Source organism: Anser cygnoides, chromosome 15 (assembly GCF_040182565.1).
Source record: "Anser cygnoides isolate HZ-2024a breed goose chromosome 15, Taihu_goose_T2T_genome, whole genome shotgun sequence".
Classification (NCBI taxonomy): Eukaryota; Metazoa; Chordata; class Aves; order Anseriformes; family Anatidae; genus Anser; species Anser cygnoides.
In genome coordinates this window covers 1,057,335-1,070,192 of record NC_089887.1, presented here as the reverse complement: position 1 = coordinate 1,070,192, position 12,858 = coordinate 1,057,335, and the positions used below count along the sequence as shown (strand labels likewise).

Genomic DNA, 12,858 nt, shown 5'->3' with positions numbered 1-12,858 from the left:
AGAGACCGTCTTTTTAATATTCTTCCTCCCTGAAGTTGATCGATATATTTAGGAAGCAGCTGCAAACAAGCACGGTGTTGCTTGGCCTTCCAGTTCCCGTCAGCAGACAGCGGTGTGACAGTGGCTGCTGAAGGTGACCCCCTGCGTGGCTGCTGCGCCGCGAGGCTTGGCAGCGGCGGGCAGGTGCAGAGGGGTACGTGTGGCATTCCTGGTCCTCTGGTGAGCTGAAAGCCCTCTTCTATCCCATCAGTGCCACGTGTTTTACACAGCCCGACTGCCCCTCGGGTGCTGTTCTTCCGTATCGTTAAGGCTGCAGCTGTCGGGGTGCCCCGTACATGGCCAAGGTGCTGCGCCCGGCCGAGGAGCCGATTACCCCCATTACCCGAGCGACTCCGTAGCCGTGGTTATGGGAACGCTCGCATTTGCATTTCTTCTGGGCTCCTTGTCCTCAGTGTCCTAAAAGCAGGACGTGGCTTTTTTGAGGAGGAAATGAAGTGAAGAATGAGGATTATTATGTAACGCCACGAACCTGGAGCTCTCCCAGCGCTTCAGCCTCTGTGTCTCTGCTTTGGGGTGTCTGCAAGGGGGGCTCGGGGCCGGGGCAAGCCTCGCTGCCTAGGGCTGTCTGCGGGCTCCTGCACACTGGGGCCCCGTGGGCAGGTTTGTGAAGGTTGTACGGAGCTGGATGTTGTAGGAAGGGTGACTCAGGCCTGATGTGACAGCGCTTCGCTGTTCCCATCCGCAGCTGACGTGCGCCCGTGCTGGAGCACAGATGCCTGCTGGTAGTAGGGAAGATCCATTTGGGCGGCCGTCTGTGCCCCACTTCTGCAGGCGCTCAGGCGGTCCGAAGACGTCGCTTTTCCCTCCCCCAGAAAAGCTCTGTGCTTGTGGCAGGGGGAAGCTGACATGTTTAGGTTGGTGGTTTTGGCGGTCCTGCGTGATTTTCTTCGGAGACATTTCCCATTTGAAAAAAAGAGCTGTGAAACATCAGAGGGAAGTGGCATTTCAAGGGCATGGCTCCTCCAGGGTAGAGGTGTCCCTGGCATCGAGCTCCCGCCTGCCCAAGGCTGCCGTGCCTCCTGGGACTGGCAGGGCTCATGCTAGAGCTCTGCTCGGGATGCTGCATGGCCGGACGCAGCTGCTTTTGGTTTATTAACCCACGGTTCTGAGCTTTGTGGGAATACTCGGGTCTTGTTTCTCGCCTTGCTGATCTCCTTGGGCTTGGGGCAGGGCACAGTGTGAGCCCAGGGTGCCCCGGCATGTGGGCTTGGCTTCCACTGGCACAGCAGGCTGCAGAGAAAACCACGACTTTTAAGAGCTTACCTGGAAATTTCTCAGGTCTGTGCCTATGTGGCTGCCACAGTGTGGAAGCAGGGGAATGCTTTAATACCAGCTAGGTGCTGGCTCATCAAATGCCCTGCAAAATGGGTTCAGTGAAGAATGAAAACTAATTCGTTAATGGGAATGAAAAACCTCTGTTGTGGGAATTCTTCCACTTGCTATCAGATCTATCTGCAGGAGTGCATGAGGTTCAAGTCCAGAGCACTGGAAAGGAATTACCACATCTGTCTCACGGGCTCCGTATGAACACAAACTCCACCTGCACCCCTTGGGGAGGGCAGTAATGGTAACTGTATTGCCATGAAAAATACAGACCAGAGCTGTCAATTGCTTTGGCCATTATTTGTGACCTCTGCAAATTCCCTGCTCTAATAATTCTGCTGCTAATTGTTTGCTTTTTTTCTTTAGGATCGCTTGTATTTTGTGATGGAATACGTGAATGGTGGGGACTTAATGTACCAGATCCAGCAGGTTGGGAGGTTTAAAGAGCCACATGCTGTGTAAGTTCAACAGACCTAGTCTGATACCTTCAGGGTAGGTATTTGATGTATTTGTGTCAGTCTCTGGAAAAACAATCCAAGGCACAGGCTTTTGTGGTGCAAGTCCTGAGCGAAAAGAGAGGGGAAAGGAAGGACAGCAGGAGTGGGAAGACGCAAGACAATTCTTTGGTGCTAAGGACGCCGGTGCCTCCGGCTCCTCTTTGGGGTACGTTGCACTTGTCAGTGGGTAGATAACTGACCTCCATGCGCGTACCAGACAGGGAGGTTTGGGGGAGGCGCAGGTGTAGGAGGCAGCTGAGGGCTCCTGCCCGCAGCGCTGCCCCCACACCTCGGTTCTGCCCGCGCACGCCCCTGGGATGTACGAGGGACGTTTGGGCTTTGGCTGCTCTGCAGGGGTTGCCAACCGGGGTGCTCACTGGTGGCTTTTGGCTCCTGCTCCCTGTGATCTGGACAGAGCAGGATGTGTTTGTGAAACCCTTCATATGCTTAATTAAATAACTTAAAGAGTGAACGGAGCCCGGATGGGTTTGAACCAGCATCAGGCACACAGGGCACTCTGTAGCTCTGGCACAGCCCTCCGAGACCCAGAATATTCCTCAAAGAAAACAGTGGCAGTGCCTGTTATCCCCTCTGCCTCACCAAGATGACAAATAACTTTTCAAGCTGCATTGCCGGCACACAGTAACAAACAGCCATAGATCCCAGCTCTCTCTTAATGAGAATTTGTGTAACGAGAAGTGACAGCCCCCTGCTAGCCCACAGCAACCTGATCACGTCTCTGCCCGATACGGAGCGGAGGGTAGGTTGTGTCCTTCTCGTGTGATGCTTGTCTGGTATTTTTATGTTGTGGCTGCCTTTATCCTTTGGTCATGTATGCCCAGTGTGTTTCTTCTAGTGCAATTGGATCTGAAAGGTTTTCATTTTGATTTATCTCCTTTAATTATCAGTCCTTCTTTTAAATCTTTCATTTCAGATTCTACGCTGCAGAAATAGCCATTGGCCTCTTCTTCCTGCAAAGCAAAGGCATCATTTATCGGTAGGTGAGCAAGTTCCTCCGCCCTCTCTTCCCCAGAGAACTGCAGCCGGAGCAGGTTACAAGGACAGCAGCGCAGGGGCTGGCCCAGCTGCCCCAGGGCCCTCTTGTGGGCCACTGCCACAGGCGGAGGTTGGCGGCCGTGCACCGGGCGTGCGTGCCCAAACCAGGGCTGGGAGCCTCGTGGTGACACTGTTTTTAGAGTGTGCTTGTCTTTGTCCTGGTTTTATAGGAAAGAGAGCTCATAAAAGCAGCCTTGATTCTTCTTTTGCCTCTGCTCCATGCGTTTCTCTCCATACAACGCATGCCACTGGCAGCAGAACTGACTCTGAGCCACGTGTTTTGCTGCAGGGCACTGTTTTCTTATCATTAAATTAAAGTAAGTGCTTATGGAGGGGTTATTCTAAGAGCTCAGTGCAAGTCTGTCACTTATAGTCAGATGCTAAAACTTCTTTTCCATTCGCAATATGATTTACAGCATCCAAGGTTAGCTGGATGACTGCTGAGTGCGGGGCCATGCTCCGAGGCTGCTGGTTAAGCACTGAAACTCATGAGCCGCTGCCCTCCCCAGCTCGGGAGTATTCTCAGCACCCAGGGTAGAGCAGAGCATCCTAATGAGTGTCAGACAGCATTAAGTGCTTGCAAAAAGGAAACGCCAGCTGCACTACTGAGTTGTGAGTTGCTGGAGTTCTGAAGATGAAAGAAGCGGAACAAGCCTGATGTGAGGGATGATTTTTGCCATCAGCTGCTGCAGAGAGAGATTCTGGGTCTGCCAGTCCCCAGTGCCCCTTTCTTCCTCCAAGCCTGAACACAGACTCGTGTTCACTTGTCTTTGGCTGATCAGAGCTGGAAGCACTGACTAGAAAAAAACTATCTTAGAAAACAGCAAGAAGTCCTAAATTTTGCTGTTCCTTCTATTATGCTCTTACCTAACCAAGCAAAGTTGAAGCATGCCAAGCAGAAGTATTTAAAGTGTATTTTCGCCTGTCAAATGTTTTTGGCTCCAAGAGCAGCCCGATACACTCCGTGTGCGAAGCACGTTATGACAGTGACACTGTTCTGCTGCAGCTTTGGTCCCAGCCCTTCATATGCCTCGGTCCGTGTTCACAAATTGTGCCCCAAATGCCGAGTGTTTGCCACAAAGCTGTCCTTCAGCTCGGAGGACCCATCCTGGGGGCAGGCAGCGCTGGGAACTGGTCGGGGATCGCCTCGGCTGGAGGCACCTCCGGGTTGTGCTGGGGAGCAAAGCTCTGGTGGGAACGGCCACGGCCACCACAAACACGCCGTGGGCGAGGATCAGAGAGAAACACTCTGATTTGTATTTTCATGGGGGAGAAAAGCACAGGTGACACAGGGACTTTTGCTGAGTAGGTACCTTCTTATTTGTTGCTGGTGAGCTTTAAACACACTTTGATTTTCATAGGTGCAAAAGAAAGAGCCATTAAATCTGTCTCCCTGCCACACTGAGAGTATTTTCTGTCATACACTTAAAAGCGATTTGCCCAGCGTGGTGTTCCTGTGGGTTAAAAGTAAAATAAACGCTTCATCCTGACATCGCCGACTTGTTTGTACGCATTTCCCCACACGTTATCCTACAAAGAGCCCACGTGAGACGAGGCCGCAGCTCGCTCCCAGGGGCCAGGAGGTTTGTTACTGCTGCACGGCCTCGCTCGTGGTCGTCTGTGTAACTGCTTTACTTGGACTTTGTAGGGACCTGAAGCTGGACAACGTGATGCTGGACAGCGAAGGGCACATCAAGATCGCCGACTTCGGCATGTGCAAGGAGAACATTTGGGACGGGGTCACTACCAAGACCTTCTGCGGCACCCCTGACTACATCGCGCCCGAGGTAGGAGACCTGCAAGGCAGGAGGTGCTTGGGGACGGCGCTTCCAGGGGGGAGAACCTCCCTCCGAGGGAGAACCCGCTCAGCAGGAGCCACCGTGCTCCCGTGGGGTCCGAGCGGGAGCCGTGGGGAAGGTGCCGTGCCGGGGAGCCCACGCCCCTGCCGGCCCCGGGCTGGGAGAAAGGAATTACCCGTGGGTAACGGTTCCCTGGGAAGTGGAGATTTTTGGATCCCTCCAGCTTGCTGCCCGCAGGAAGGGCTGCGTGCCTGCGGAGGAAAAGCGCCCTGCCCATGCCTCGGGATCACTCCAATTGCTGTGTGTTTGGTTATCGCTGGCAAGATGAAGTCGCACACGGCACTTACGTGAAGTGCTGTATGGGTGCAATTTAATGTCAGATTTGTGAAATTCAGGTAGGTAATTATTCGCAGACGTCTGTTCCCGTGAAATAAAAATATCCCTCTGAAATCTCACTTTGCTGAATTTTCAATGATGAGATTAATATTTATTCGTTTAAATATTTTAGTGAGATTCTCTTTGCTAGGACGGAGTTAGGTGCACTTGTATGCTAGGCTATGCTGTGTTTTGCTGCAGCCAGAGAGGCTTTTAATTACTAGTTCAAATGTGTATTGCGTATCCTTGTCCCACCAAGATTAATATTGGTGTCCTATTGCTACGCAGCTCTCTTGCTCTGTGTGATTAATACTCTTTCAAAGCAGGACAAATGACCGGTTCTCTTGGTATTTGGCTGAGCATTATCATTTACACTCTTATTTTCTCCTGCTTGCTCTTTTTTTTTTTTTTCCAAAAGAAAAACAGGAAATGGGAAATTAGGATAAAAATCACTGGAGTATCCAGGAATCCCATTAAAGCCTGCTAGCAGTAGGTCTCAGAGGAGAAAAGGTACACGTCCCCTCCTTCACAACTCAAAGCGGGGCACCGAATTCCATTGTGGCCTGCCGCAGGGTGGCCAAGGCAGTGGCAGGGCCCGGCCCCACGTCCTGCAGGGCTGCGTGTCCTCCCCGTGGGACCCCCGTTTTGACCTTTCCTGGCACGCAGCTGGCGAGGTCAAATTGCAGAGACAGGTTTTCTCGGAGGATTTCTTCCAGGCACTGCTGTCTTTTCGGGCCTTTCTGCTCTGCGCAGCTCATACCTACGTTTCCCCGAGCGCTCATAACCCATCCAGCACTCACGTGGGAGGGACTCGAGGCGCTCTCGGTGGAGGGATGTCGGAGCTGATGCTCGAGGTCTGATCTCAGCAGGATGTGTGCGAGGCCGAGGCCGGCCTCCAGGCTGGGTGAGGTGCCCGGAGGCTGGGGAGGCTGCACACGGGACCCCGAGGCTGCGGGGCTGGAGGACGGCCGTGCGGGGCTGGCAGACCTCTCACACGGGCGGCACGCGATCGGCATTCGTGCCTGAGCGCGTGAGTCTTTGCAGAATAGAGTTCAGTAATTGAGAGGAATAAATCGGGTAATTGTTTTGCATTAAGTAGCAGATGGCGAAGCCCAAGGCCTGTCCAACCCCGAGCGCTGAAATGCCGCCCGTCAGCTGCACCGAGCAAACGAGCCGGAGCCAATCCCCGTGCCCTCCTGCAGGGCTGTTCCGTTACGGAAGTCACGGGATTTCAGATTTTACAACGTAAATCATGGAAAACATAGGAATATTCATGTTTTGGTGCCTTATCCAAAATAAATTTTGATTTTAGAAATTAAAAAAAAAAATGAAGTTACGTCAGCATTGACTTCAACTGCAAAACAACCGCATTGCTCAGCTAAGGGTGGTGCTGTTAGGTTCTGTTAGTGTTTGCTGTTTGTTTGTGTGTGTGTGTGAGGGAGGTTCTGTAATAAATAAGAGAAAGCAAACTGGCAACCTGGAAGGCAGAGCGTTTTGACTACCCATATTCTGTAAGCGTGTTTTGAAGGGCCTCAGACTGTACACAGAGGGCCAAACTCTGGGTTATTTCAAACCAGCTGCACTGAAGTCAGCAGAAAAAAAAAAATCGCATCAAGGTAACCACAAAGAGCTCCTGCTCCTGCCCCTGTTGAAGCGACATGCCTTGCTGTGAGTGCCCTGAAAGGGCACAGTACATGTGCCGGAGTTTTGCCTGAATCAGAAAGAATCTGTCCAAAATCAGAGTGAATATTCTGGTGTGTTTTTTTTTTTCCCAATATTTAGTGCACATCCGTAGAGTGATTTCTTTTAAACTTACTGGATCCTTGGCCTATTGTGTGTTCTGTTTATAATTGCAATTTCACACTATTTTGGAGAATCGAGTCTCAGTAAATAACCTTGTCCTTTTGACCCGGACTACAGCTTGAAATTAGTTTGCGTTGTGCCAACAGGTGAGAAATGGATGTGTAATCCTGCTGTTTGTGTTGTTTTCAGATAATTGCTTATCAGCCCTATGGGAAGTCGGTGGACTGGTGGGCATTTGGAGTGCTGCTCTATGAAATGTTAGCTGGCCAGGTAATTGAATTTTAATTGATTCCTATGGGTTGGTGCTAAATTCCGTTGTGAGCATATGCCGACGTGCAATTTGTTCTGGTGCTGGCAAGCAACGGGGGCCTCAGCTCCATGCAGGAGACGGAGCTGGGACCGGAGCCGTGGCGTGGGGGCGAGGGGCTGCGCTGCTGCCCCCGGGGGCAGACGGGGAGACACCGCTGAGCCTCTGCTTGCTTTGCTCTAGGCTCCCTTTGAGGGAGAAGACGAAGACGAGCTCTTCCAGTCCATCATGGAGCACAACGTGGCCTACCCCAAGTCCATGTCCAAGGAGGCGGTGGCGATCTGCAAAGGGGTAAGGGCTGGCCGCTGGTGGCCGCGAGCAGCAGGCGTGCTCCCGTCGGGCTGCGGGCTCCCGGAGCAAGTTCAGTTGGGTTGTGGTGGATAAAGGCTGGCTAGGTCCTGATGTTGCATTCGTGGTTGTTGCTTGGGGCTGAGCCTCATCTTAGCCAGACAGCGTTAAGCAGGGCTATAAATATGTTTTTGTGTAGGAATTTTAAAATGTTAGCTTTTAATAGTTAATATTTAAAACTTCTGAACATTCTATATCTCAAAATAGTGTTTCTATCTACAAATGACACATCTTGCATTTAATGCTCCCACTGCTGTCCCTTTCCAGTTTTGGATTCCGAGTTGGTGTTACAAACAGGATGTTTGCTTCTCTAATGGGGCAATGCTGCTGAAGGTGTTCCACGCTCAGACTGGGTCCCAGGGAAGCAAGGCTTCCCCGGCCACTTGGCAGTCACCTTCAGCAGAACACGGTAAAATTGACACCTCGATTTAGAAACCACACTAGTGACTAAAGGGGGAATTTCCACAAAATTTCCTCACCTTCCTTCATTCTCTTGTTGGTGTTTTGACTGTGGCATGAGGGGAAAGCCTGCTGGTTTTGTGGCTGTGCAGGGAGATGGGAAGATGCTGTGTAATGCTGAACGCCCTTATCCTTGCCATGCCTGAGGGAATGATGCTTCTGAGCGAGCAGAGGCTGGAGCAGGGATAGATCTTTCTGCCTGCTTTGTTTTCTGTTGCATCAGTCAAAATCTGAATGCTGTAAATAGATAAGAAGAGACCGTGATTGAAACGTCTGCTGGGTGTAGCTCTAATGGCTTTTCTCACTTCTGGAAATGCGAGGCTGAATAGGAAGAAATTTAGCCATGCGTAGAAAAGCTTGGTTCTTTATAAATACTTGTCCTTTGGCAATGCAGTGGTTCCCTCTGCACAAGTGCTGTTGCAGGGAAGTGTGCAAAAACTCGTGATGTTCTTTGCCATCACCAAGCTGCTACACCAGAATTTTTTCTTAAAAATATGTGCAGTATTTAGGAACCATCAATAAGCTGGAAACAAAGTTTTTATGTTTTCCCCTCAAATACAGGGAAACACATTTGGGTTTCCCACAGAGCCATCGAGGCCGTGCTGTTTGGGTTGCTGTGTGGCAGGTCTTCTGGGAGGGCACAAAACCAGCCTTGTGTCAGTCCGGAGGAAAGCAGTGGAGAAGCCCCCACGTTTGAATGTGAGGGACTTGGTACTTTACTGCCATCCTCTCCCAAAAGGATTGCAGAGGAATTTTGTTGCTCCTACACAGTTTCACTCTGGCATGTGGGTGCCAGTCATCACTTGCTGTGGATTCGGATATTGCGTTGTACAGCTCGGAGATGAAAAGCATTTGACGCTGAAAGCCTTGCATCGGCATGAGCCAAGTAACAAGTGTTCATCAGAGCGAGTTGGCTGGGAAGCAGGATGGAGAGTTAACCAGAACACAGCTCCTTGACACTACAGTCAGTGCCAATTAGTAGATCAAATGGAGCATTTTCCTTCTCTGCTGTCAGCTCGGATTTTGTTCTGAAGGCTGATGCAGGAGCTCTTGTTTCCGTGGTGCAGGTACTTAGTATTGCTGTCTTGAACCCCGGCTTGGTTATGAGGACCCAGCTCCCCCATCACCCAGGCTCCTGTTTTGAGCTCGTGGAGCAACGAGCTTGTGCATGCACAAGAGTATTGGCACAAATAACCAGCCCTTTTCCTTCCCATATGGAGGGCTTTGACTGTGCCTGAGCAAAGCAGCCCTTTCCAGGTGAACAGATTGCCTGTGAGCATAAGCTCCCTCCTTAATCTCTGCCTAGTAGCAAAGGCATAAAATGGCATGTTTGCCTCCCCAAAGTTTACAGGTATTTAGAGCAGTGTTTCTGCTGGTGGTGCTGCCCCAGAAAGGCAGATTGTACCGGCTGAGCGCCCTGCTTCACCCCAGTGGCCTGCGGGTACAAAGAGGGTGGCTGAGAGGCTGCGGGCGCTCTGGGGCAGCCACTGTGCGCGCTGCGTTGGGGTCAGCCGGAATGCCAGGAGCTGCTGCGGTGCTCCGCCGGGACGGGGTGCTGGCAGCAGCAGGGCTGTGACACCCGCCTTGCTCTGCCCCTCGGTGCGAGGCGTGCACTGCTGAATGAAGCGCATGAACACGTAGCATCTACTGGCCTTCAAGAGACAAAAAATAAAGCTGCAGTTAGGGAAAGCGCTTGAGTCCAGGCTTGGACGTGCCTGTATTTAAGCCACCGATATCAGATATCAGATATAACATCACATTGCAGGTGATTTGCATCTTTCAGCATCCTTCCTCATTTACAGAAGTTTGAAGGGTTTTGGTGCATTAGTGTGGGGATTAAATCAACTTGTTCCTGTTTAATACAAACAAAGCTAAATGCTTATCCTATGTAAGCCACGAGAATCAATCTGCATGTTTATGGGGTCCTATATGTCAATAACAGATGGTGCCTTCATGCTCACATGAATAAAGGCACAATAGGAAAACAAGAAAATTTAATTTTTTGATGCATATATTGAAAATACTGAATACGTGTGTTGTAGTACAGCTCTGTTCAGCTTTACAGGCAGGTACATGAAGTAGAAAATCCTTTATGATTCATTAATCAGGCTGAGCTGTTCTGACTGTGGTGTGCATTGGTGTTGCAATGAGGAAACCGGGTTTAACACCAACACTTCAATTTAAGCACGGGGGGTGTGCGTGCAAAACAACTCCCAGCACAAAGCAGCAGGTAAGAAACAAGGTTCTGGCTGGGAGAAGCTAATTAGTAAATGAGCAGAGGCCGTGTTTACTGGTGCGTGCGGGCAGTGTCTGTAGAACAGAGGGGCGCTGAGGGGCACGGCGGCTGGCAGACGTGTTTCCTGGCACAGGCAGGGGCCCGCTCTCCCCCTGGGCCACATCGGTCCGGCACCGGGGCCCGGCGGGTTTGGGTCCCCCCAGGGATGGGAGCAGCCAGCGGGAAAGGGGCTGGTGCCCCCCAGCCTCCGGAGCATTTGCAGCGTCCCTGCGGTGCGTGCTGTGCAGATAGGTGACCTTACGTCCCGGCACCTCGCCCTGGGTGAGGCTTTCACAGCTGAATTTTATGCGTGGGCATCTGCGAGCTTCAATGTCTGCCGAGACGCAGATCCTGCAGACACAGACCTGCTTTCCCTCATTGCCTCAGATGATCTCCGGCAGTAGAAGTTAAAGAGGTGTGTGCGTGTGTTCAGGATCGGCACGTAATAAGCAAGACCCAAGAACAGATTTCTTTCCATGTTTGCTGAATGCAAACTAAGCAATTTCCAGCGACAGCCAGATCACTAAATCAGTTTATTAGCACATTTCAGGCTCTTGAATTGTTGTCAGAGACTTGCTTTAGAAAAACCTTATTGAGACACAGGATGCTTTTTATTTTCCTGCTCTAGTACAGCTAAGTGGGATCTGATTGAATTGTCAGGATGCTGTCCAGAGGCTGGCAAGGGGATGAAAAGATCCTCTTGTTTCGCTGAGCCTGCGTCAGCCTGAAGTGGGTGTAGCGGGAGGCAGCGCTCCTGCCCTGCCGGGTCTCCTGCCCCGCGCCCCGTTCCCCTCTCCTGGCAGCGGCGGTGCCACCAGACCCAGCCCGACCTGACCCACCAGTCCGTGCTGCTCCGTCAGCAGCTTCTTCCACCTTGCCAGGCATCTTGTGCTCAGGCAGACTTTCTTAAAAGAGGCTGCATGCTGCGGTGTCAGAGGAGACCTCGTTATTTACCTCCCAAAATAAAACACAAGTTTGACAAGAATCCCACCGCTGTTTCTGCTGCCGCCCTGCAGCCCCCAGCCCCTCCACCCGCCCCCCTGTGCCCCCACACCCGTCCCTGCCGCGGCTCCTTGCTGGGGCCGGGCCCTCCCGGCTGCTGCTGGTGCAGACACATCCTTGCCCGCGCAGAGGCAGGGCTCGCCAGCTGGAGAACCACTTGTGCAGCTTGCGAAGCCTGGCGGCCCCTTGCTGGTTGCAGGTGGGCTTCTGGGGGTTGCTGGCGGGCTGGAGAAGGTCTCGCTCCGTCAGTATTTGAGCTGCAGGTTGCTGTGGCAGCTGGCTCGCCGTGGATGGAGCCCCATTTGCCAGCACAGTGTTTATCAGCCCTGCTCTCACTAGTCGTTTGTTAGTTTTTTTTTGTTGTTTGTTTGTTTGTTTGTTGTTTTTTAAGTTTCTGGGTGGTTTGGAGGGTTTTGTCTGTTTTGCAGGCTGCTCCTCCTTGCTTTCAGGTCCCTGTGGAGCAGTGCTTTTAAAGACCAGCTTCCCTGGGCCAGTTCATTTCGTGCAGCCATGGGTGCGGTGGCAGACTCGTGTCGAAGGGCGCGCAGCTCCCCGTGGCCATGGGCACGCCGGGCAGAGGCTGCTCGCTGCGGGGGCAGCTCCGTGCCCTGCCTGGCCCCACGCCGCCTGCAGCCCCGCTGCTCAGGCTGCCGTGCTGGTTGGTGTCAGGGGACGCCTGGGTATCAAAACCTTTCCTGCTACTCGTCTGTGGGGTGCGGTGCAGGGCCAGCCTGGCTTCAGCCTCTGCACGGCCCAGGGTCAGTGCGGACAGCCCCGTGTTTAATAAAGCAGTCCTTGTGTCGCAGGTGCACGGCTCATGTTCTCCGTGCTCATCGACTGTTCTAAATCTCTGGAATCTCCATCTTATCTCCAAACACGGCTCAAACAATGCCCCCCGGATATTAATGTTTGTACAGCCGCCCTTGATTCCCGTGGCCCATTTCACTCCTCTTATTGAGTCAGCGAAGAGGAGAAGTTCAGATGATAAACAGCATTAATGGGTTGTGTGTGCTTTTTTCTGTGAGTTGGCTCCTTTGTTGGAAATATGTCTCTTGTCTGTGTGGCTGCAGATCCAGAGAAGTGGGGGTTCTGCGTCTAGGGCTAATGAAGCCTTTTGAGGGCAGATTGTTCATCTTAAACGGGCAGTGGCCTTTAAAATTAATTATGCAGCTGCTGAGAAGTTTGCCACCAAGCAAGCTGAGTGCTAAGCAGCTTGTTCGCACCCCGCTGCCCCTGTTAGAGCCGGCTGGCAAGGCTGCAGTGGTGCTGGCAGGGCTTCTGGCAGCCGGGCGCTTCTGGTGAGCGGTTTCCTTCCGCGAGGAAGAGGAGCTGTGCTGCTCCCACCCTGCTCCTGTACCTGCGCTCTGCTGCGGCCTGCTGCCTTCAGCAGCTGCCAGCCAGCCCCGTCCCTGGAGCTACTCCTGCTTCTCCCTCCATCCTCTGCCTCCAGCACCAAGCCCGCAGAGCATCTCGGGGCTCCCCGGGCAGGCTTTGCGCATCGCAGGCTGCCCTGTGCCTGCGCGCTGGGCATCACAGTGTCACGGGGACAGTGCC

General features: G+C 52.4%; 1 protein-coding gene across 2 annotated transcripts in view; it reads left to right on the top strand.

The window, feature by feature from the left end:
* Positions 1-12,858, top strand: part of PRKCB (protein kinase C beta) — a 119,446-nt gene that overhangs the window by 89,121 nt on the left and 17,467 nt on the right. For both annotated transcript variants that reach the window (XM_066977446.1, XM_066977445.1), the window contains exons 11-15: positions 1,750-1,841; positions 2,815-2,877; positions 4,585-4,723; positions 7,103-7,183; positions 7,404-7,511. In XM_066977446.1, the coding sequence (XP_066833547.1) occupies positions 1,750-1,841; positions 2,815-2,877; positions 4,585-4,723; positions 7,103-7,183; positions 7,404-7,511 (483 nt within the window). The remainder of the gene's footprint in view (positions 1-1,749; positions 1,842-2,814; positions 2,878-4,584; positions 4,724-7,102; positions 7,184-7,403; positions 7,512-12,858) is intronic.